This window comes from Salmo trutta, chromosome 18 (assembly GCF_901001165.1).
Source record: "Salmo trutta chromosome 18, fSalTru1.1, whole genome shotgun sequence".
Classification (NCBI taxonomy): domain Eukaryota; kingdom Metazoa; phylum Chordata; class Actinopteri; order Salmoniformes; family Salmonidae; genus Salmo; species Salmo trutta.
In genome coordinates, this window is record NC_042974.1 from 13,559,307 (window position 1) to 13,584,344 (window position 25,038).

At 43.6% G+C, this 25,038-nt stretch overlaps 2 protein-coding genes across 5 annotated transcripts in view; both read left to right on the plus strand.

Moving 5' to 3' along the window:
- LOC115152865 (rho GTPase-activating protein 27) overlaps positions 1-12,153 on the plus strand; it is a 42,114-nt gene extending 29,961 nt beyond the window's left edge. For all 4 annotated transcript variants that reach the window (XM_029697752.1, XM_029697753.1, XM_029697755.1 and 1 more), the window contains 15 exons: positions 2,357-2,815; positions 3,512-3,757; positions 4,035-4,115; positions 4,912-4,989; positions 7,401-7,468; positions 7,650-7,737; positions 8,182-8,283; positions 8,480-8,578; positions 8,746-8,851; positions 8,991-9,119; positions 9,419-9,517; positions 9,664-9,741; positions 9,948-10,079; positions 10,531-10,636; positions 10,938-12,153. In XM_029697752.1, coding sequence (XP_029553612.1) covers positions 2,357-2,815; positions 3,512-3,757; positions 4,035-4,115; positions 4,912-4,989; positions 7,401-7,468; positions 7,650-7,737; positions 8,182-8,283; positions 8,480-8,578; positions 8,746-8,851; positions 8,991-9,119; positions 9,419-9,517; positions 9,664-9,741; positions 9,948-10,079; positions 10,531-10,636; positions 10,938-11,115 — 2,049 coding nt within the window. In that variant the 3' untranslated portion in view covers positions 11,116-12,153. The remainder of the gene's footprint in view (positions 1-2,356; positions 2,816-3,511; positions 3,758-4,034; positions 4,116-4,911; positions 4,990-7,400; positions 7,469-7,649; positions 7,738-8,181; positions 8,284-8,479; positions 8,579-8,745; positions 8,852-8,990; positions 9,120-9,418; positions 9,518-9,663; positions 9,742-9,947; positions 10,080-10,530; positions 10,637-10,937) is intronic.
- Positions 12,154-14,887: 2,734 nt separating this feature from the next.
- LOC115152866 (vacuolar protein-sorting-associated protein 25) lies at positions 14,888-21,330 on the plus strand. The gene is made up of 6 exons (XM_029697756.1): positions 14,888-15,015; positions 15,534-15,679; positions 15,883-15,936; positions 16,019-16,107; positions 16,350-16,425; positions 20,304-21,330. The coding sequence occupies exons 1-6, from the start codon at positions 14,969-14,971 to the stop codon at positions 20,414-20,416; spliced, it is 525 nt and encodes a 174-aa protein (XP_029553616.1). The 5' UTR covers positions 14,888-14,968; the 3' UTR covers positions 20,417-21,330.
- Positions 21,331-25,038: the final 3,708 nt, after the last annotated feature.

Sequence of the window (25,038 nt, forward strand, 5' to 3'; positions counted from 1 at the left end):
GCATGAGTGAAGGATGCTTTGTTGTGAAATAGGATGCCAATTCTAGATTTAACTTTGGATTGGAGATGTTTGATGTGAGTCTGGAAGGAGAGTTTACAGTCTAACAAGACACCTAGGTATTTGTAGTTGTCCACATATTCTAAGTCAGAACCGTCCAGAGTAGTGATGCTGGACGGGCGGGCAGGTGCAGGCAGCGATCGGTTGAAGAGCATGCATTTAGTTTTACTTGTATTTAAGAGCAGTTGGAGGCCACGGAAGGAGAGTTGTATGGCGTTGAAGCTCGTCTGGAGGGTTGTTAACACAGTGTCCAAAGAAGGGCCAGAAGTATGCAGAATGGTATCGTCTGCGTAAAGGTGGATCAGAGACTCACCAGCAGCAAGAGCGACATCATTGATGTATACAGAGAAGAGAGTCGGCCCAAGAATTTAACCCTGTGGCACCCCCATAGAGACTGCCGGAGGTCCGGACAACAGGCCCTCCGATTTGACACACTGAACTCTATCAGAGAAGTAGTTGGTGAACCAGGCGAGGCAGTCATTTGAGAAACCAAGGCTATTGAGTCTGTCGATGAGGATGTGGTGATTGACAGAGTCGAAATCCTTGGCCAGGTCAATGAATACGGCTGCACAGTATTGTTTCTTATTGATGGCTGTTAAGATATCGTTTAGGACCTTGAGCGTGGCTGAGGTGCACCCATGACCAGCTCTGAAACCAGATTGCATAGCGGAGAAGGTGTGGTGGGATTCGAAGTGGTCGATAATCTGTTTGTTGACTTGGCTTTCGAAGACCTTAGAAAGGCAGGGTAGGATAGATATAGGTCTGTAGCAGTTTGGGTCTAGAGTGTCCCCCCCTTTGAAGCGGGGGATGACCGCAGCTGCTTTCCAATCTTTGGGAATCTCAGACGACACGAAAGAGAGGTTGAACAGGCTAGTAATAGGGGTTGCAACAATTTCGGCAGATAATTTTAGAAAGAAATGGTCCAGATTGTCTAGCCCGGCTGATTTGTAGGGGTCCAGATTTTGCAGCTCTTTCAGAACATCAGCTGACTGGATTTGGGAGAAGGATAAATGGGGAAGGCTTGGGCGAGTTGCTGTGGGGGGTGCAGTGCTGTTGACCGGGATAGGGGTAGCCAGGTGGAAAGCATGGCCAGCCGTAGAAAAATGCTTATTGAAATTCTCAATTATAGAGGATTTATCGGTGGTGACAGAGTTTCCTATCCTCAGTGCAGTGGGCAGCTGGGAGGAGGTGCTCTTATTCTCCATGGACTTTAGTGTTCCAGAACTTTTTTGAGTTTGTGTTACAGGAAGCAAATTTCTGCTGGAAAAAGCTAGGTAACTGGGTAATCAATCAAATCACATTTGATTTGTCATATGTGCCGAATACAACAGGTGTAGAACTTACCGTGAAATGCTTACAAGCCCTTAACCAACAATGAAGGATTTTTTTAAATTAAGAAAATATTTGCTAAAAAATAAATAAACTAAAATAAGAAAAAAAGCAACACAATAAAATAACAATAATTAGGCTATATACAGGGGTTACCGGTACCGAGTCAATGTGCGGGGGTACAGGTTAGTCGAGGTAATATGTACATGTAGGTAGAGGTAAAGCGATTTCTCATAAATAATAAACAATCAGTAGCAGCAATATAAAAAATGGGAACAATGCAAATATTCTGGGTAGTCATTTGATTAACTATTTAGCAGTCTAATGGCTTGGGATTAGAAGCTGTCGGATACCGAGCAGTTGCCATACCAAGCGGTGATGCAACCAGTCAGGATGCTCTCGATGGTGCAGCTGTATAACTTTTTGAGGATCTGACTACCCATGTCAAATTTTTTTCAGTCTCCTGAGGGGTAATATGTGTAGTAATAGTGGGCGTCTGTAAATTTAGACACAAATGAGGCGTTGGTTTGTGGTCTGGAGCTTGATGCTCTCTTTTCAGCTTTAGAATTTACTTCCTGAGCTGACTGCTCCGGAAAACCGTCTCTGATCTGCTCTGTCACCCTCTTACTGAGTGCTATAAGCCTCTTGTTCCTCCAGAAAAAAACAACTACTTTTATCTACACAGAACCAACTGACTGTCTGTAGAGGTGATAGACTAAAGTTAATGTTGGTTATGTTGTTCACAGGCTTGGCTCTCTGTTGCATGAAGCATTTTGACCATCTAGAGTGACTCAGTGTCACTTAGCCTCAACCTGGTCCCAGATCAGTTTGTGTTCCTGCTGTAAGTTTATTGTCAAGACAGCGCAAACAGATCTGGCATCAGACAGTGTTCTAAACTTCTTGGTGTCACACTGTAGTTCGAAACTTTTCCAGCTGACCTCTGGCCCCATATTATCTGCTCTTCCCATAGGTCAAGGAGAGTGCCCAGAACGCTGTGTACGTCAATGTAGCGGAGCTCGGCAGAAACATCTCTGAGTCCCTTCCCTCAGCCTTCTCCCCTCCCTGCACTCCTCCATACCTGGACTGTAAGGGATGGGAGGTGCACACTGACCAGGAGAGTAGACGGGAGTACTACTACCACCCCGTATCCGGGCAGACCACCTGGGACAACCCCCACATAGACCCTGAGGCTCCAGCCGAGGTGTCTGTGTGTTCGCCCTCCTCTCAGTTCCCCTCCCTGTCCCCCACCTCCACCTCCCCCCCTGCATGGACCTCTGACTGGAAGCAGTGTTTGGATGTGACCAGCGGCCGCCAGTACTTCTACAACCCAGTTTCGGGGGAGACGTCTTGGGAGCCCCCAGAGCCACAGTGCCCCTACCCCCCTCTGATGGAGCCTCTGAGTGGGCTCCGGTCTCTGGAGGAAGGGCCGGTAAGGCCTGCTCCACTTAGACACCCAGTCTATTTTAGTTTCCTCATGGGACATCTACAAATAATACGCTCATCTTTTTAATGAAGTTTAAGCTCCTGCTAAGTCCTACACCTACAGTACATAGCAGACAGTTGGTTTTCATGATTATGTAATTATCCTCCTGCTAAGTCCTACACCTACAGTACATAGCAGACAGTTGGTTTTCATGATTATGTAATTATCCTCCTGCTAAGTCCTACACCTACAGTACATAGTAGACAGTTGGTTCTCATGATTATGTAATTATCCTCCTGCTAAGTCCTACACCTACAGTACATAGCAGAAAGTTGGTTCTCATGATTATGTAATTATCCTCAAACTAGTAGGCATTCTGTACATTCCCACATTGACCTCATTGTGAACTTTTTGCAAACCTGCATTGTTGAGTTTTCACCATTCTAAAGAGGCTTGTGAAAGAAAAATCTGAAAGCTGTTTAAACTGTTCAGTTGAAATGAGGATCTTTGAAAAGGTAAAAGGAAGCTAGAAGGAAAGTCATCCATTGTCCTGGTCTCCATCTGTTTTGAAGTAGAACACTGAATGTAACATTCTCACAACGTGTTTCTGTCTGTGTACATGCGTATGGGTGTGTGCATGTGTCTGTTTACACACCGCGCGTGTGTGTGTGTGTGTGTGTGTGTGTGTGTGTGTGTGTACAGCCTCCCCTGCCTGAGGAGGACTACCCAGCAGATGACTACCCAACCGAGGTTGACCTACCAGAAGAGGAGTTGTTGGCTGTGTCCCCTGTGACCCCTCACTCCTTCCTTAAGGACTACACCCCCAGCCATGTGACCCGGGCAGTCATCCCCAGGGCCAGCCTGGACAGGAGCGCCCCGACGGGCTGGAACCTCAACATAGACCCTGATGGGACCTGGGTGTTCTCCAACAGACACTCACCTGATCAGGTACACAGACTTTCTTCATTTAGACTTGATTTATTCTGGTTAGTCTCATTTGAGATAAAAATGTACTTTTCAAGCGAGAGCTGTCCAGGAATGCAGTCTCGGGTAAACCGTGCCACTCAGCTTGAAGGAATATCACGGCTAAATGCACCGTCATGCTATTAGACTAGAAGATGTCGTAAGTGTATGCACTATGTAATATGCACTACGTTTTTTCCAGAAAGGTTCAGGAAAGTCAATATTTAACCAGAAGTCTTTGTCATTGTGTGTGTGGTAACAGTGGATCAAATCGTTGGATGACAGAGGACTGACGTACTACTACCTTAGAGATGGCTCCAGATCCCAGTGGAACCTGCCTGAGGTAGAGATCAAGATTAGAGAACACCCATAGCAAGTATGAAATGGAAGATCTCATTCATGTGAACAGATTGTTCTCTTTGCTATAGGCAAATTTAGAACATTCTGTTATTATTACTCCTCTTCATTCCCATTGGAACACAAGGCCACAGTGAGCTCCTCCCCTTCTTCATGTCCTCAGCAACATGTTGTGCATGGCTTAAAGAGAGTTTCATCTTGGACAGCTCACCCACACGGTTTAGATCAGTATTTTCATTTTGTGTAGTGTCAGGCCAGTCCAAGGTGGGGAACGGTGTTGAACTGGACGGGGTCTTTTTAACGGTCATGAAGAACTGGAGACACACCATGGGTGCAACTTATGTCAGCTCAGCCCTGCAGGAGGGGGGGAGGACTAATAACACATACTGGAGCATTAACATACCTCACGTCCCCCTAACCAGAGCCCACCACAGTAGAGCTATGAGGTAGAGTAGGTGTGTCAGCTGGCTCTGACCACAGTGTTCAGTAAGGCAGAGTGAAGTGACTGAGCGCCTTATGAAACCCCTGACCCTCAGCTCTCATACTGAGCCACCCTGACACCGCTTCCTAAACGAGAGAGCGCCCAGCACCTGGGACATTTCAGTCATCTGTGTGTTCAGTGCACCACGACAGAGTAGACGGTGCACCACGACAGAGTAGACGGTGCACCACGACAGAGTAGACTGTGTACTCTGGGGTAAGATTAAGTGATTGCAGACGCTAGGAAGTTAGGAATTAAGTAAAAGTAAAGTATCCATTATTCTTCTCCTGTTGGGCAAAAGTTCTTCCCGACTCACAGAAGAAATGCCTCAGACTACGGCTCCAGTGCGGACAACTCTCCAGAGATGGGGCAGCACCACGTGAGTTCTCCTCCTCCTCTCCTGTCGCCCTCTCCTGTCGTCCTCTCGAGTCCTCCTCTCCTGTCCTCCTCACCTGTCCTCCTCACCCCCCCCCCCCCCCCCCCCCCCCCCGCTGATCCTCATCAGATTAGATCAGTCCTGTTCTAGCTAAAATGACAGTTCTGTGATGCCCCAGCTAGAGCACTGTTTTGTGTCTTTTCCTGAAGGCTAATTGGTTGAGACTCCAAAGAAGCCTCTCCAATCAGAGCCCAGAGTCTCAGCGGCACAATGTGTTTCAAAAAAAACTATCTAACAATCTAATTTGTTTTACGATTTTCTACATTGTAGAATAATAGTGAAGACATTACAACTATGAAATAACACATGGAATCATGTAGTAACCAAAAAGTGTTAAACAAATCAAAATATACTTCAAAGTAGCTACCCTTTGCCTTGATGAAAGCTTTGCACACTCTTGGCATTCTATCAACCAGCTTCATGAGGTAGTCACCTGGAATGCATTTCAATGAACAGGTGTGCCTTGTCGAAGTTAATTTGTGGAATATCTTTCCTTCTTAATGCATAAGAATGTGTTCTTAACTGACTTGCCTAGTTAAATAAAGGATATTATATATATATATATATATATATATATTTATTTATTTATTTATTTATTTATTTTTAAGCCAATGAGTTCTGTTGTGACAAGGTAGGGGTGGTATACAGAAGGTAGCCCTATTTGGTAAAACACCAGGTCCATATTATGGCAAGAACAGTCCATTATTTTAAGACATGAAGGTCAGTCAATCTGGAACATTTCAAGAACTTTGAAAGTTTCTTCAAGTGCAGTCGCAAAAACCATCAAGCGATATGATGAAACTGTCTCTCATGAGGACCGCCACAGGAAAGGAAGACCCAGAGTTACCTCTGCTGCAGAGGATAAGTTCATTAGAGTTACCAGCTTCAGAAATTGCAGCCAATATAAATGCTTCACAGAGGTCAAGTAACAGACACATCTCAACATCAACTGGTCAGAGGAGAGTGCATGAATCAGGCCTTCATGGTCAAATTGCTGCAAAGAAACCACCACTAAAGGACACCGATAAGAAGAAGAGACTTGCTTGCGCTAAGAAATACGAGCAATGGACATTAGACTGGTGGAAATCTGTCCTTTGGTCTGATGAGTCCAAATTTGAGATTTTTGGTGCCAACCACCGTGTCTTTGTGAGATGCAGAGTAGGTGAACGGATTATCTCTGCATGTGTGGTTCCCACCGTGAAACATGGAGGAGGTTTGATGGTGTGGGGGTGCTTTGCTGGTGACACTGTCAGTGATTTATTTAGAATTTAAGACACACTTAACCAGCATGGCTACCACAGCACTCTGCAGCGATATGCCATCCCATCTGGTTTGGGCTTAGTGGGACCAGAATTTGTTTTTCAGCAAGACAATGATCCAACACACCTCCAGGCTGTGTAGGGGCTATTTGACCAATAAGGAGAGTGATGGAGTGCTGCATCAGATGACCTGGCCTCCACAATCACCCAACCTCAACCCAATTGAGATGGTTTGGGATAAGTTGGACCTCCGAGTGAAGGAAAAGCAGCCAATAAGTGCTCAGCATATGTGGGAACTCCTTCAAGACTGTTGGAAAAGCATTCCAGGTTAAGCTGGTTGAGAGAATGCCAAGAATGTGCAAAGCTGTCAGCAAGGCAAAGGGTGGCTACTTTGAAGAATCTCAAATATAAAAAAAAATGTTTTTGTTTAACACTCTAGGTTACTACATGATTCCATATGTGTTATTTCATGGTTTTGATGTCTTCACTATTATTCTACAATGTAAAGAAAAACCCTAGAATGAGTAGGTATGTCCAAACTTTTGACTGTACTGTAATACATGCATGCTATCTATCTAAGGGCTAATGGTGTGACGTACAATGGTGTGACGTACTAATGGTGTGTTGTACTTGTAGAGTAGTAGTTGCTTGGGACTATTCTGATATGGGAGAGTGGAAAACAGATGTCACTTGGGAAATGTAATATTTCCTGGTATATTAATAGATTCCCCTTTCGAGGACAGCTGATGTCACATCACCATTGGCAAACTGTCAGCCAAAACCACAAACTGCCACACCCCCTCATCACACCTCACTACACCCTGAAAGAAAGCATGCACTAGTCGAAAATGTCTGTGCTTTCATCCCCTCCATGCTGTTCGTTATAAAACATAGAGGTAGAGGTGTCTGTTCACAAGCTAAGACAAAGTAGCTTGATGTGAGAGTTTAGCCACAGTTGTCAAATCCGCCTGTTGCTTTTTTGTGCATTTCTATTAGTAGAGCTTAAGGTTAGTATCAAGGCACCAATAATGATGTCTCACTTGAACACTTGGCTTCACATCCTTAAAAGCATGTTATGTTTGGATCCTTTTTCAGGTGCAGAGTTTAGAAAAAGTTGGAATACTCAACAAAACTAAAGTGTCAGAGAACGGGAAAAGAGTAAGGTAATTCTGACCTCATCCAAAGTCTGGGCATAATTGCTGACATGAATGACATGGAAACAAGTGATGGAATAATCAGCCATGAACTTGAATGTATAGTCATCCATTACATTACCAAATTACTTTCTACACTGCAACATTCCCTGAAGTACAGTACAGCTCACACTCAGTGACCTTCCTGTAGGAAAAACTGGGCCCAGTCATGGACGGTTCTTCACGGAGGGGTTCTGACCTTCCATAAAGAGCCCAAGTCTGCAGCCACAGGAGCATCTGTGAGTGAAAGGTGTACATGTGTTACCTGCACAGAAAAATATCTCTAACATCTGCTTGGTTACACATTCCCTCACCTGACTGTGTGGGAACTCTACATTCCTGTTCTGGGACCTTCAGTACATTTCTGAGGGAGTGAGGGAACTAACAGCTTTGAGACATTAGCCCCGAGCTGAACACCTAGACATTGTCTCAGAAACACCTATAGTAAAATGTTTGACTGTGTCTTATTAGAAGGAATGAAAGAAAATGCTGTGAACATCTTAGAATGTAACATACAGGATGTTGTGTTGAAGCCATGACAGAGTGACGGCTCAGCACAGACAAGCCCTGAAGGCTCAATGAGGCATGACAGTCAAAGCTTTGTCCAGCTGTCTGATTTCATGGAATGCAGTGCTGTCCGTTTTCATCAACTGGTCCTCCATGATGTCTTTCTCTCTTCACAGATCAAGACCAATCAGATCGTCCCAGAGGTCACGGTAGATCTACGAGGGGCAAAGATTGGCTGGGCTCCCAGGGATAAATCCAGCAAAAAGAATGTTGTAGAAGTGAGTTGACAGTTGGTTGCTATGGAATCCTAATAGGAGTTGTACTAGATACAGCAAAGACAATCCTGACAGGAGTGATTCTGGGAAGCAACATCATGTGAGAATACATTTGCCATTAATCCAAGACTGTTACCCTCTGTATAAATCTGTAAAGCAAATGTTTAACGTCATAATAACCTCTGTATGTTGTCTTCAGTTGAAAGACAGAAATGGCGTTGAGTTTCTGCTACAGTACGACACTGAGAGTATCATCAACGACTGGCACAAAGTTCTAATGGACACCATACGACAGCTGGTATGTTTCTTTAAGTAAATTAACTCGCACACTTTAACGTGCTGCCAGGTGCATGGAGACAAATATGTACTGGATAAAAAGAAACTCCCTGATGAAGGTCAATTTAGGTCGGTTAACTTAATGGCTGCTGGTTCAAACATCATGCATGTTAGTCAATGACATTGCAGGACCAGGAACACCACCAATCTGAGGAGGAGGATGGGGACGTCAGTGAGAAGTCCTACAGTACAGACAGAGATCAGAGGTCACCAGGTACCATGGACAGGAGGAGGTGTAAGTTCTCCTTGCTCCAAATACACTGTAACAGACGTTTCAGCTGCAATAGCCTCCGCCAGGTCAACTTGCTCATGTTTCGTGACTGTGTACCCCCCCTCCTCTTCCTCCTCCTTGTCTTCCTTCTCCTCCTCCCCAGTTTCCAGACCGAGAACGGACACCTCCTCTGGGGGAGAGACCGAACAGAAGAAGGTTCGTACCAAGCTGATGAAGTTCCTCCTGAAACGACCCACACTGCAGTTCGTCAAGGAGAAGGGTTACATCCGAGGTGGGCTGATAGGGTCTTCATTCCTACAAAGCAGCACATGCCTAACTGGCTCCAAATCAGGCTAGATAACATTTACTGTCAGGATTTGTCCCGACGATGTTACTAATCCAGAGAGAGATCATATGTTCATCTTCTGTTGTGGTTGTGATATGGGTCAGGGTTGGGGTCAAGAGAATTGAAGCATTGAAGGAATTGGAATGTCAATGTACTTCCTGAATTGACTGGAATTGACCCCAACCCTGATATGGGTCAGCATCATATACACTGTACACACTAACCTCCATCATCCTTTTCCTCAGACAATGTGTTTTGCTGTCATCTGGCTGCACTGTGTGCCCAGGAGAAAACTACAATCCCCAGCTTTGTGGAGAAATGTATTCGAGCAGTGGAAAAGAGAGGTAATCACACTGATGATGATTGTTATATGCCAGCAATAACATTGTAATAGCAGTGTATTATTCAGCACAGTGTATATGGTAATAGAAAAAAAGTTACCACAGTCGTTGATTGACCCAGATGCTGATGTGTCTGTGTGGCTTCACAGGTCTGGACATGGATGGACTCTACAGAGTCAGTGGGAACCTAGCTGTCATTCAGAAACTACGCTTCAAGGCAGATCATGGTAATGCTTTACATTTGTGTGTGTGTGTGAGAGACTGTGTTCTGTGACATCCAGAGGGTCGTTATACGTTTTACGTTAGCCTCCATATTGTTTTATGGACTCCACAGGTGTGTCTGAATATTGTTTTATGGGTTCCACTGGTGTGGCTGAAATATTGTTTTAAATGGACAAATAAAACATATCAAAAAAGTATTTCTGTTCCACAGAGGAGCTAGACCTGGAGGATGGCCAGTGGGAGGACATCCACGTTATCACAGGGGCTCTGAAGCTGTTCTTCAGGGAGCTTCCTGAACCCCTTTTCCCCTTCAGTCACTTCAGCCGCTTCATCCAGGCCATCAGTAAGCAGCAGGCCGGACGCTGTGCTGTGGCCCCCTAATGGAACCTCAGTTTCCTCATTCAATGTTGTGTAGTCTGAAACTGTGTTAAGCATTAGACCCACAATGCCACCTGTTTACTTTCAGACTGAAACTGTATTAAGCACTACCCCCACAATGCCAACTCAGTTTCCTCACAGTGTAGAATAGTCTGAAACTGTTAATTATTAGCCCCACAATGCCACCTCAGTTTCCTCAGTGTAGAATAGTCTGAAACTGTATTATGCATTAGGCCCACAATGCCACCTCAGTTAAATCTGAAACTGTTAAGCTATTACTTCACTATCAAGGAAGGACTAATCATGTTTACCACCTCACTTCCCTTTTTAATAAGCATTGGAGATTGTAACACACTTGTGCCCTTGAATCTATACATTAGTAAAATGTGTATTGTTCTATCCTGTCTTGTTTACAGGAACTGTTGAGTACCACCTCAAAGTGTCTTACATGCGAGAGCTTGTTGAGTCTCTCCCTCGGCCAAACCATGATACCATGGAACTCCTCTTCAGCCATTTACGCAAGTATGTCTTTCACACACTCACATTTAGCCTGTGTCTCAAATGGCACCCTATTTGCTATAAACAGCACTATTTTTTACCAGAGCCCTATTGTATTGATGATATTATGATAACTAATGATAACTGGTTGTATTCTGCTTCTGTCTCGTCTTCCTGCTCTCTCTCTCCCCTCCCTTTCTCTCTCTCTCTCTTTCTCCCCCCATCGCCCCTCCTTCTCGCTCTCTTTCTTGCTCGATCTCTCACTCACTCTGTCTCGCTTTCGCTCTCTTCCCACCCTCTCTCTCTCTCCCCTTGCCCCTCTTAGAGTGATAGAGTATGGAGAGGAGAACCGTATGACTGTGCAGAACGTGGCTATCGTCTTTGGTCCCACGCTGCTCCGGCCAGAGATGGAGTCAGCCAATATCACCATGCACATGGTTTTCCAGAACCAGATAGTGGAGCTAATCCTCAAGCAATATGAATACATCTTCCATTCCAGTTGAACCAATGGTAAGCATCTGTCAGTCAGAGGAGAGGGGTCAAATTAAGCAATATTGCAGGAGGGGAAAAAACACAATCACTACCGCACAGAGGGTGCATCCAACTAATCTTTCCTTCTTTCTAAAGTGTGCACTTGTTCACTACTCCTCACAAATTGGATTGGTGTAGCATGGACTAGAGGGAGTTTAAATATAGGTCTACCTGATCTTTTCCTTTCAAATCCATGAAGGGAAGGGAACAAGCGCACACTACAGGAGAAAGGAGAGATTGGGATTCAACCACGGAGAAGCTAGTTGAAGGGGATGTCAAATATTTGCACTGCATTTATTGTAATATCTTCATTGGATAATCATTAACCAATTCAGATTGTTCTCTGAATTTCTGCAACTCATTGCATTCCTCATTGTGAAATAGCACACCTGCTCAAGGCATCACTTATGTGCAATCTAAAAAGAAATGTGGGTTGCTATAGGCCTTCTTTGAAATCTTCCTTTCATGTAGAAATGTAACATCACAATAACATGATTTTTATCTTAACACTCCAATCCCCAAGGCAACCTGGAAAGACACATTGATACTTTGTTTTTATCACAGATCAGACAAACCATTTCAGATGGATTTTTAAAGATTACATTGAAATGTTTAAAGGTGGCTCTGATGTTGCTGTATAGCTCAGAAGTCCTGTGTTTATGAATGTGTCTTATTCAGTCAATGTATATAACTAATTTAGACATTTATAAAATACATGCTGTGACACTGACTTCCATTGTACAACCTCTCTAGATTTTGTACTGGATAATCAGATGACATCTTTTTTTTAAATACATTTAGTTTTAACACAGAATGATAATAACGTATGGCTGTACTATTTAAGGATGTTTGTTAGCCTTAATAGAGTCGAGAAAGACCAAAATGAAAAGACAGGTGTGATAAGCATGACATTAGGTGTTTGTTCTGTACATAGAAATAAATATCATATTTATGCTGTAAATTACTGAAGTTGCACAATGTGTATGTTTAATAAAATAACTGTAAAAACATGTCAAGTAACATGACTCACTCCTTTCTCAATATGGCTTGTGATATAAACCAGTTTTTCATGACATAATGTAACTTATCCACTGATGTGTGATAGATGTGTGTGATATATAGCCCAACCGGCCGCCAGATTGCGCTATTTAAGCATGTGGGATATGACACAATGCGGAGTGCCTCGATACAGCCCTTAGCTATGGTGTATTGACCATATCCCACAAACCCCTGAGGTGCCTTATTACTATTATAAACTGATTACCAACGTAATTAGAGCAGTAAAAATGTATGTTTTGTCATGCCCATGGTATACAGTCTGATATACTACGGTTGTCAGCCAATCATCATTCAGGGCTCGAACCACCCAGTTTATAATATTCCTTTTACGTCATTTGTCATTGGATGAGTCTTAAGGAATAATATCATCCGATGACAAAGGACGGGAAGAGCACGCTTGTTTGAAATGGAAAAGCATTGCGGTAGCTTTTGTTAAAGAAGAACATCAAGACGAAGCGACTGCTTTGTAAGTGGGTTGCACTGTTGAGCGTTACATTGTACGGAGATTGTGACAGCCTGTTAAATGCATCCCTTGAGAATGCAAGAACAAGATGTACGTCAGGAGAAGTGCAGTATTATAAAGAGACATATACTTGGAATACGGAGGAGGAATGGCAGGAAAAAGAGAGGCAGAGGAGGTCTGAGAGAGAGAGGGAGGAATAGGGTGAGCTTGAGTCGGTTAAAAATGCCGGAAAAAAAGGAGATGGTTTGTTAAAGAATAATGGTAGAAAGTGTAAGCAGAATGAGCTGAAGACAGGAGGAGAAATGGAAGTGAATGAGGGTGAAGTATTGGAGGTTGTAGGTGTGGTGAAGTTCTCGGAGCCTGATACTTGCACCAAGGGTCAGAATAAAGATGAATCTGTGACAGTAGGGGTGAAGTTTTTGGAAAAAGTGGACCCTTGCCTTTTGGCAGATCCATTTGTGGTTTCAGGGTGGGTGAAAACAGAGTTGGGTGCTGTGGAATCGGTGAGGGTAACCAGAAGTGGTCTTGTGATAATTGTTTGTGTTTCTGCTGGTCAGAGGGAGAAGGCGCTCCGCGTTAAACGAATGGGGGCAAGAAATGTGAATTGTTTTGCTCTCAAGAAAAAGGCACCATTGAAAGGAGTGATTTCTGGGGTAGCAGTAAATGTAAAAGTTGACCAACTGAAGGGGAAGATTCCCAGTGTTGGTGATGCTTGTTGTTTGGTGCAACAGACAGGGTGGCATTAGTGGTGAAACAGAAGAGTCATTGTCTGTTCTTTTGAGTTATTTTTATGTATTTATTTTTTATTTCGTCTTTATTTAACCAGGTAGGCCAGTTGTGAACAACTTCTCATTTACAACTGCAACTTGGCCAAGATAAAGCAAAGCAGTTCGACACAAACAACACAGAGTTACACATGGAATAAACAAACGTACAGTCAATTACACAATAGAAAAAGTCTATATACAGTGTGTGCAAATGAAGTAAGATTAGGGAGGTAAGGCAATAAATAGGACATAGTGGCGAAATAATGACAATTTAGCAATTAAACACTGGAGTGATAGATGTGCAGAAGATGAATGTGCAAGTAGAGATACTGGGGGGCAAAGGAGCAAAAAAATAACAATATGGGGATGAGGTAGTTGGGTGGGGTATTTACAGATGGGCTATGTACAGGTGCAATGATCTGTAAGCTGCTCTGACAGCTGATGCTTAAAGTTAGTGAGGGAGATATGAGTCTCCAGCTTCAGTGATTTTTGCAATTCATTCCAGTCATTGGCAGCAGAGAACTGGAAGGAAAGGCGGCCAAAGGAAGAGTTGGCTTTGGGGATGACCAGTGAAATTTACCTGCTGGAGCGCGTGCTACGGGTGGGTGCTGCTGTTTGATGTTGAGTCTTTGGTCGACAAAGTGATGTTAGGATATATAATATATCCTGTATGAGCTTTTGTGCCGAATACATTGTTGTTACAGGTGTCAAGCTTATGGGCACGTGGCAGCAGTGTGTAGGAAGGAAGTTCCTAGGTGTGAGAAGTGTGCAGAAGGGCATAAGACAAAGGAATGTGTAGCATTGGGGAAAGTAGTGGTATGTGTTGATTGTAGGGGTGCCCATGGGGCTGGGCATCAGAAATGCCCCATGCGAGAGAGGCAGGTTGAGGTTTCCAGGGTTAGAGTAGTGCAGAAGTTGTCATATGCTGAGGCAGTGAATAAAGTAGAGGAAGATGGGTGAAGGGGGAGGGATCCTGAGAGGAGTGGTGTAAGTAGATCTGTACCAGTACAGAGGGATAGGCCAACAAGTGATATGTTTCAGTGAGATTGGGTTTATTAGCATTTATAGCAATGGTTATCAACTGTACTGTAGGGATGGAACGTAAGTCGCAGAAAATTGAGGTTGTGGTGGAAGCTACAGTTAAGGTATTTAGGTTTGCGAGACTTGACATCAGAAGAGTTACAGGGTGTGTTAAGTGTTGGTGTCCCATCCTTTCAGGTTGTTGGCCTGAGGTAGGACCAAATATATTTAAATAGTGGAGTAGGGTGGTGTTATATTTTATTATTATTTTAAATTTTTATTTTGGTAAGTGTAGTGTTAGATGGTAGTGTATTTGTTTATTTATTTATAGATTTTTCAAGCAAAGTATAAAGAAGTTGTACTCCAATCTAGTAGGTGGCGGTAATGCAACATTTATTGGATGCCAACCGCCGTTATCGCATTGAAGAAGAAGAAGAAGAAGAAGAAGAAGAAGAAGAAGAAGATTTATAGGTTGCACTTATTTCCGGGTGTCAGCTGTGCGTACATCTTTTTGCAATGAGTTTTGAGTGGCCTTGGCAGTATAATTTCCCTCCGTTTTTTACGTAAGTTAACACTTTCCACAACTAAACTGTGATTCCAGGTATAAAGAAGTATTGTGTGGATTGTGTTTGCGAATAAAATAATGCTAGCTGAAGCTAGCTAGGGAAGTTAGCTTTAGCCATCCAAGGCGAACATATTTTAGGTTCGAGTCAAGGTTTCGATGCAATGAATGATTGCAGTGCTTTGCTCGATATGTAGCTAGGGTTGTGTTCCACAACCCATGTTTCTCGTTTATAATTATAGTTAACGTTATCTACCTATGATATATTAGTTAGCTGGCTAGTAAAGCTTGTTAGCTAAGATGGTAAATTGTCCAGATGCATTACATTCAATTTCCTAATTTGCAACAAATAATGTATGATGTGGTTGTTCCCAGCTAACGTTTATGATTATTATTCACCTCTTCAACTTAATCACTCACTAACAGCTAAGTAAGTTTGATTATCTGGGTACTTCTGTCTCTTAACTTAGCTACATGCCAATATAAGTTGATGCAATGGTTGCTTTTGATTGTTGACAGGTTACAACCCAATGTTGACACCAGACAGAAACAGCTTGCAGCATGGTGCTTCCTTGCTCTGTCCTACTGCCGCCATCACAAGCTCTACACTTTGGACATCATGGAAGTCCAAGAGTGCCCTGTGTTCAACCACAAGAATATTGATAGTATCCTTTTATTCACCGTGTTCTAAGTTTCACTTACTGACATAAATCATAGATCTAACCAACCCGAAAAAAACACGAGGCCAATAGTGACTTTGAGGCTATGGGAAGGTAATAACTTAGAACCTTTATAAGTATGTTCTTTGAAATTATACCCCCTGAATATTTCCCCTCATATTTGCTAGAAACCTTAACTGATCTTGCAGGAAAACTATCAACGGAGGCCATACTAATTGTTTTTGAAGAATTGAGGAAAAAAGGTAACAGGACTGCTTTCATTGAAAGATGTATTTGGATACTTATTATGACACTAACAATAATTTAACTGGATATTGCTTACAGGGAACCTGGAATGGTTAGACAAGAACAAGACACAGTGTCTAGTCATGTGGAGGAGGCCAGAGGAATGGGGCAAACTGATTTACCAGTGGGTGAGTAGGTCTGCTATGGGTCCTGGTCTAAAGGAATACACTATATAGGGAGTAGGGTGCTTCTCTGGACGTAGCCTAGATCTCCTTTACATTGTTGGAAGAATACTGTAATGTAGTATCATTATAGAAGATGTGCTGTGGTCTAGTAGATTTCCTAGTAATAGTCTAAATCCTGGTGACCTCAGTATGCTGTTATTGATACTTCTTTATGAAGTTTGTGTTTCCTCTCCCTATCATTTCAGGTCTCTAAAAATGGTATGGTCAATACGGTGTTTACACTCTACGAGCTCGCCAACGGTGACGACACAGAAAGTGAAGGTACAACAACAGAAATGTGCATTTCTGACATACAGTGCATTCGGAAAGTATTCGAAACCTTGACTTTTTCCACTTTTTTTTTTACGTTACTGCCTAATTATTAAATTGTTTTTTTCCCCTCTTCAATCTACACATAATACCCCATAATGACAAAGCGAAAACAGGTTTTTAGAAATTTCTATTCTATTAAAAATAATTCAAATTCTATTAAAAATAAAAACTGAAATACCTTATTTACATAGGTATTCAGACCCTTTCCAGAAGGACAACCATCTCTGCAGCACTCCACCAATCAGGCCTTTATGGTAGAGTGGCCAGACAGAAGCCACTCCTCAGTAAAATGCACATAGCCCGCTTGGAGTTTGCCAAAAGGCACCTAAAAGTACTCTGACCATGAGAAACAAGATTTTCTGTTCTGATGAAACCAAGATTGAACTCTTTGGCCTGAATGCCAAGTGTCACGTCTTGAGGAAACCTGGCACCATCCCTACGGTGAAGCATGGTGGAGGCAGCATCATGCTGTGGGGATGTTTTTCAGCGGCAGGGACTGGGAGACTAGTCAGGGTCAAGGGAAAGATAAATGGAGAGATCCTCGATGAAAACCTGCTCCAGAGTGCTCAGGACCTCAGACTGGGGCGAAGGTTCATCTTCCAACAGGAACACAACCCTAAGCACACAGCCAACTCAGGAGTGGCTTCGGGACAAGTCTCGCTCAATACGGAAGTGGTCAGATGAAGCGGATGCTATGCTACAGGACTGTTTTGCTAGCACAGACTGGTATATGTTCTGGGTTTCATCCAATGTCGTTGAGGAGTATACCACCTCAGTCATTGGCTTCATCAATAAGTGCATCGACGACGTCATCCCCACAGTGACCGTACGTACATATCCCAACCAGAAGCCATGGATAACAGGCAACATGCGCATCGAACTAAAGGCTAGAGCTGCCGCTTTCAAGGAGCGGGACACTAATCCGGACGCTTATAAGAAATCCCGCTATAACCTCAGATGAACCATCAAACAAGCAAAGTGTCAATACAGGATTACGATTGAATCCTACTACACCAGCTCTGACACTCGTCGGATGTGGCAGGGCTTGAAAATTATTACGGACTACAAAGGGAAACCCAGAGGCGAGCTGCCCAGTGACGCGAGCCTACCAGACGAGCTAAATACCTTTTTTATGCTCGCTTAGAGGCAAGCAACACTGACGCATGCACGACAGCACCAGCTGTTCTGGATGACTGTGTGATAACGCTCTCAGTAGCCGATGTGAGCGAAACCTTTAAACAGGTCAACATTCACAAAGTCGCGGGGCCAGACGGATTACCAGGATGCCTACTCAAAGCATGCACGGACCAACTGGCAAGTGTCTTCACTGACATTTTCAACCTGTCCTTGACCGAGTCTGTAATACCTAAATGTTTAAAGCAGACCACCATGGTCCCTGTGCCCAAGGAAGTGAAGGTAACCCGCCTAAATGATTACCACCCCATAGCACTCACGTCGGTAGCCATGAAGTGCTTTGAAAGGCTGGTCATGGCTCACATCAACAGCATCCTCCCGGGTACCCTATACCCACTCCAATTCGCATACCGCCCTAACAGATCCATAGAGGACGCAATCTCAATCGCACTCCACACTGCCCTTTCCCACCTGGACAAAAGGAACACCTATGTGAGAATGCTGTTCATTGACTACAGCTCAGCGTTCAACACCATAGTGCCTACGAAGCTCATCACTAAGCTAAGGACCCTGGGACTAAACACCTCCCTCTGCAACTGGATCCTGGACTTCCTGACGGGCCGCCCCCAGGTGGTAAGGGTAGGCAACAACACATCTGCCACACTGATCCTCAACACTGGGGCCCCTCAGGGGTGTGTACTTAGTCCCCTCCTGTACTCCCTGTTCACCCATGACTGCGTGGGCAAACACGACTCCAACACCATCAAGTTTGCTGATGACACAACAGTGGTAGGCCTGATCACCGACAACGATGAGACAGCCTATAGGGAGGAGGTCAGAGACAACAACCTCTCCCTCAATGTGAGCAAGACAAAGGAGCTGATCGTGGACTACAGGAACTTGAGGGCCAAACTTGCTCCCATTAACATCGACTGGGCTGTAGTGGAGTGGGTCGATAGTTTTTAAGTTCCTTGGTGTCCACATCACCAATGATCTGTCATGGTCCAAACACACCAAGACAGTCGTGAGGAGGGCACAACGAAACCTTTTCCCACTCAGGAGACTGAAAAAATTTGGCATGGGTCCCCAGATCCTTAAAAAAGTTCTACAGCGGCACCATCGAGATCATCCTGACCGGTTGCATCACCGCCTGGTATGGCAACTGCTCGGCATCTGACCGTAAGGCGCTACAGAGGGTAGTGTGTACGGCCCAGTACATCACTGGGGCCAAGCTTCCTGCAATCCAGGACCTATATAATCGGCGGTGGCAGAGGAAAGCCCATAAAATTGTCTGAGGCTCCAGTCACACAGGTCATGGACTGTTTTCTCTGCTACCGCACGACAAGCGGTACCGGAGCGCCAAGTCTAGGATCAAAAGGCTCCTTAACAGCTTCTACCCCCAAGCCGTAAGACTGCTGAACAATTAATCAAATGGCTACCAGACTATTACATTGACCCCCCCCCTCCATTTGTTTTGTACACTGCTTCTACTCGCTGTTTATTATCTATGCATAGTCACTTCACCCCTACCTACATGTACAAATTACCTCTAACCTGTACCACCGCACACTGACTCGGTACCGGTACCCCCTGTATATGGCCTCGTTATTGTGTTATTTTTTATTATTTTTTACTTTAGTTTATTTGGTAAATATTTTCTTTACTCTTCTTGAACTGCACTGTTGGTTAAGGGCTTGTAAGTAAGCATTTCACTGTAAGGTCTACACTTGTTGTATTCGGCGCATGTGACAAATAAAGTTTTATTTGAACGTCCTTGAGTGGCCCAGCCAGAGCCTGGACTTGAACCCGATCAAACATCTCTGGAGAGACCTGAAAATAGCTGTGCAGTGATACTACCCATCCAACCTGACAGAGCTTGAGAGGATCTGTAAAGACGAATGGGAGAAACTCCCCAAATATAGGTGTGCTAATGTTTTAGCGTCATACCCAAGAAGACCTGAGGCTGTAACCGCTACCAAAGGCGCTTCAACTGAGTAATCAAATGTATTTATTAAGCTGTTTTTACATCAGCCGATGTCACAAATTGCTATACAGAAACCCAGCCTAAAACCCCAAACAGCAAGCAATGCAGATGTAGAAGCACTGTGGCTAGGAAAAACTCTCTAGAAAGGTAGGAACCTAGGAAGAAACCTAGAGAGGAACCAGGCTCTGAGGGGTGGCCAGTCCTCTTCTGTCTGTGCCAGTTGGAGATTATAACAGTACATGTCCAAGATGTTCAAACGTTCATAGATGACCAGCAGGGTATAATAATAATAATAATAATAATAAATGGCTTTTCATAGCCGACCATTCAGATCCTGACTATAGAGTTAGAGACAGCAGGTGCGGTAGAGAGAGAGTCGAAAACAGCAGGTCTGGTACAAGGTAGCACGTCTGGTGAACTGGTCTGAATACTTATGTAAATGTGATATTTTGTGTTTTACTTTGTCATGTGATCAACAGTTTTTGCTTTGTCATTATGGGGTATTGTATGTAGATTGATGGAAAAAAAGCAATTTAATCAATTTTCGAATAAGGCTGTAACGTAACAATGTGGAAAAAGTCAAGGGGTGTGAATACTTTCCGAATGTACTGTATTTCCTGCTATTCATCCCTACCAAAAAATATTTGTACTGTTTTATACCATCTGAGCTGTACAGCGTAAGTAAATAGCTGTAACACATTTCCCCCAGAATTCCATGGGCTGGAGGAGTGGATGCTGATTCGCTCGCTGCAGGCCCTGCAGACAGACGGCAAGGCAGAGGTCATCACCATGGATGACGGGAAGGGGGTCAAGTTCTTCTGAAGTAGCATTGCATTGTGGGATTGAATCAAGGGCTCAACTCAGATTGGGAACGTTTAATCCTTAGACTGTGAGGGTTCTGCTAGCCTGTTCCCAAATCTCTTTGTGTTGTCCTGCTAACTCTTGTGGTCATTGGTGTGACACAGGATGTGCACAGGCTGTGGCAAGACAGTGCAAACAGATCTGGGACCATGTTAATAGGGGTACTGCTGTTTAAAAGGCTATTATTTGCACCTCAGCACCCAATCCACGTGCTTGATGAGAATAATAGTCATAATTTGGTTTATGGAGTTGCCTTTTTTGGTTCCTCATAAGTTTAAAGCATTTTCTTATTGGAAGAGAACCAATCTAGATAGGAAATTTACATTTTAGTAATTTAGCAGGCGCTATTATCCATTTGCAGGAGCAGTTTAGGAGATTACTTTAGTTTGACTACTGTGGTAGTCACCTGGAACTTTTGATGTGGGCAGGTGTTCTGACAGACATGTCAAATAATTCAGGGGAGCCAGTCCTATGCATGTTTAGATATTCTTGGAGAGAGACTTTCCCCACAATCTATCTTCCCCTTACTGTCTCCTTCTGTTTTGTATTTAGAACTCATTTTTATTCTCACCTTCCTGGTTAATAACGAATATACTTGCAGCGCTGGGGACTTCTGCTTGCCTGTTTTATTGCTCTTCCTCTTTACCAGAAATCCCAGTCAAGACGCCCTAGATACATTTGGGGAGTTTGAAAACCCCCAGAAGAGGAAACAGAATCTTGGTTTAGTTCAGCTGTTATAATGGTGCTGGATGTCTCATGTACAGACTGACTGCTGTAAACCCTTAGGTTCTGTACTATCTCTGTGTTCTATTGAACTTTTTTTCTTTTTTTTTACTAGTGAAATACTGTAAGAAAATAAATGGAATAGATATTGAGTCCTTCTTGCAGTTATGATTGAGGACAATGTTGTATGTCATGGTCTGATTTGAACGCCAATCAATTTTGTATATATGAATGTCTATGGTGGCAACATAACATATCTCTGCTCAGGGGAACTTGGATGAATTTGTTGTATTATAGTGCCCTCTAGCGTCAAAAGATAAATACAGTTTCTGTATTACAGTTTTAATAGAACTTTATGAATGGGCACCAGGCTTATATAGGGAAGAACATTATTTAGTTAAAGCAATACTAAAGGTTGTTTGAGAGCATCAAATCAGTGATGTTTAGTGGGACAATTCTGACTGATTGATCTACTAATGATAATGTGTGGTTATGCAGTGATTTGTAGATCAGTTAGTTTTTTTTTTACATTTTAGTCATTTAGCAGACGCTCTTATCCAGAGCAACTTACAGTAGTGAATGCATACATTTCATACCATGCATTTATTTTTTTTTGTACTGGCCCCCCGTGGGAATAGAACCCACAACCCTGGCGTTGCACACACCATGCTGGCGTTGCAAACACCATGCTCTACCAACTGAGCCACAGGGAAGGCCCAGTCATCTGCAATGTTGATCAAGCCCAGAGACTACATAACCAAGAAAGATATAGCCTGCCTTACACAACCATGTTGGTAGTAACTTCCCAGGAATCACTAGACAGACTGACTGGGATGTTACTGTGTTTACCTACAGTTCATTCGTAAAGTATTCAGACTTTTTTTTTTTCAGACCCCTTTACCTTTTTCACATTTTGTTACTTTACAGCCTTATTTTAAAATGATTAAATACACTTTTTTTCCTCATCATCCTACACACAATACCCCATAATGACAAAGCGAAAACAGATCACTAGAATTTTTTGCCAATGTATTACAAATAAAAAACCTAACTTATTTACATAAGTATTCAGACCCTTTGCAATGAGACTAGAAATTGAGCTCAGGTGCATCCTGTTTCCACTGATCATCCTTGAGATGTTTCTACAACTTGATTGGAGTCCACCTGTGGTAAATTTAATTAATTGGACATGATTTGGAAAGGCACACACCTGTCTATGTAAGGTCCCTCACTTGATAGTGCAGGTCAGAGCAAAAACCAAGCCATGAGGTTGAAGGAATTGACCGTAGAGCTCCGAGACAAGATTGTGTCGAGGCACAGATTAGGGGAAGCGTACCAAAACATTTTTGCAGCATTGACAGTCCCCTAGAACACAGTGGCCTCCATCGTTCTTAAATGGAAGAAGTTTGGAACCACCAAGACTCTTCCTAGAGCTGGCTGCCCGGTCAAACTGAGCAATCGGCGGAGAAGGTCCTTGGTCAGGGAGGTGGCCAAGAACCCGATGGTCACTCTGACAGAGCTCCAGAGTTCCTCTGTTGAGATGGGAGAACCTTCCAGAATGACAACCATCTCTGCAGCACTCCACCAATCAGGCCTTTGTGGTAGAGTGGTCAGATGGAAGCCACTCCTCAGTAAAAGGCACATGAAAGGCCACCTGTAGTTTGCCAAAAGGCACCTAAAGACTCAGAATATGAGAAACAAGATTATCTGGTCTGATGAAACTAAGATTGAACTCTCTGTCCTGAATGTCAAGCGTCACATCTGGAGGAAACCTGGCACCATCCCTATGGTGAAGCATGGTGGTGGCAGCAACATGCTGTGGGGATGTTTTTCAGTGGCAGGGACTGGGAGACTAGTCAGGATCAAGGGATCCTTGATGAAAACCTACTCCAGAGCTCTCCGGACCTCAGACTGGGCCGAAGGTTCACCTTCTAACTGGACAATGACCCTAAGCACACAGCTTAGGGTCAGATTAAAAAGCATGATCATTACACAGGTGGACCTTGTGCTGGGGGCAATAAATGGCCACTCTAAAATGTGCAGTTTTGTTCCAAAACACAATGCCACAGATGTCTCAAGTTTTGAGGGGAGCGTGCAATTGGCCTGCTGACTGCTGGAATGTCCACCAGAGCTGTTGCCAGAGAATTGAATGTTCATTTCTCTACCAATGCCATTTTAGAGAATTTGGCAGTACGTCCAACCGGCCTCAAAACTGCACACCATGTGTAACCCTGCCAGCCCAGGACCTCCACATCCGGCATCTTCACCTGCGGGATCGTCTGACACCATCCACCCGGACAGTTGATGAAACTGGGGTTGCACCAAAGAATTTCTGCACAAATTGTCAAAACCCGTCTCAGGGAAGCTAATCTGCGTGCTTGTTGTCCTCACCAGGGTCTTTACCTGACCGTTGGCACGCTGGAGAAGTGTGCTCTTCAGGGATGAATCCCGGTTTCAACTGTACCGGTGTGTGGGCGAGCGGTTTGCTGTTGTCAACAGAGTGCCCCATGGTGGCGGTGGGGTTATGTTATGGGCAAGCATAAGCTATGGACAATGAACGCAATTGCATTTTTATCGATGGCAATTTGAATGCACAGAGATACCGTGACGAGATCCTGAGGCTCATTGTTGTGCCATTCATCCAATGCCATCACCTCATGTTTCAGCATGATAATTCATGGACGGCCCCATGTCGCAAGGATCTGTACACAATTCCTGGAATGTGAAAATGTCCCAGTTCTTCCATGGTCTGCATACTCGCCAGACATGTCATCCATTGACCGTGTTTGGGATGCTCTGGATCAACATGTACAACAGCGTGTTCCAGTCCCGCCAATATCCAGCAACTTCACACAGCCATTGAAGAGGAGTTTTAAATATATATATATTTCACCTTTATTTAACCAGGTAGGCTAGTTGAGAGCAAGTTCTCATTTACAACTGCAACCTGGCCAAGATAAAGCAAAGCAGTGTGACAAAAACAACACAGAGTTACACATGGGATAAACAATCGTACAGTCAATAACACAATAGAAAAGTCTGTATACAGTGAGTGCAAATGAAGTAAGGAGGTAAGGCAATAAATAGGCCAATAGTGGCGAAGTAATTACAATTTAGCAATTTACACTGGAGTGATATATGTGCAGATGAGGATGTGCAAGTAGAAATACTGGTGTGCAAAAGAGCAGAAAAACAAATATGGGGATGCGGTAGGTAGTTGGTTGGTTGGATGGGCTATTTACAGATGGGCTGTGTACAGCTGCAGCGATCGGTAAGCTGCTCTGACAGCTGACGCTTAAAGCTAGTGAGGGAGATATACGTCTCCTGTGGGACAACATTCCACAGGCCACAATCAACAGCCTGATCAACTCTATGTGAAGGAGATGTTGTGCTGCATGAGGCAATTGGTGGTCACACCAAATACTGACTGGTTTTCTGATTCATGCCCCGACCTTTTTATTAAGGTATCTGTGACCAACAGATGCATATCTGTATTCCCAGTCATGTGAAATCCATAGATTAGGGCCTAATGAATTTATTTCAATTGACTAATTTCCTTATATGAACTGTAACTCAGTAAAAGCTTTAAAATTGTTGCATGTTGTGTTTATATTTTTGTTCAGTGTAATAGTAGCAGCTAGCGAGAGCCCTTTATATGGAATAGGGTGCAATTTGGGATGCAAGAAAGGGAGACATGCCCCTGTGACATTACTGACCTCCACGAGGCTATGAGGTTAATCCCATGCTGCTCGGATTCACCTCCCCATGTTTACTTGGTTCTATGGTATTTGGTAATATAATTACATAACTGATTCATTAATTACATAACTGATTCATAGGAGCTCTGTGTTTGGGGTTGT

Excerpts from the sequence above, each read along its gene's own strand:
- LOC115152866 (XM_029697756.1), top strand. The coding sequence starts at position 14,969 with ATGAGTTTTGAGTGGCCTTGGCAGTATAATTTCCCTCCGTTTTTTAC. Across the intron at positions 15,016-15,533 it reads AATTTCCCTCCGTTTTTTAC|GTTACAACCCAATGTTGACA; the intron begins GTAAGTTAACAC and ends GATTGTTGACAG. Across the intron at positions 16,108-16,349 it reads GCAAACTGATTTACCAGTGG|GTCTCTAAAAATGGTATGGT; the intron begins GTGAGTAGGTCT and ends CTATCATTTCAG.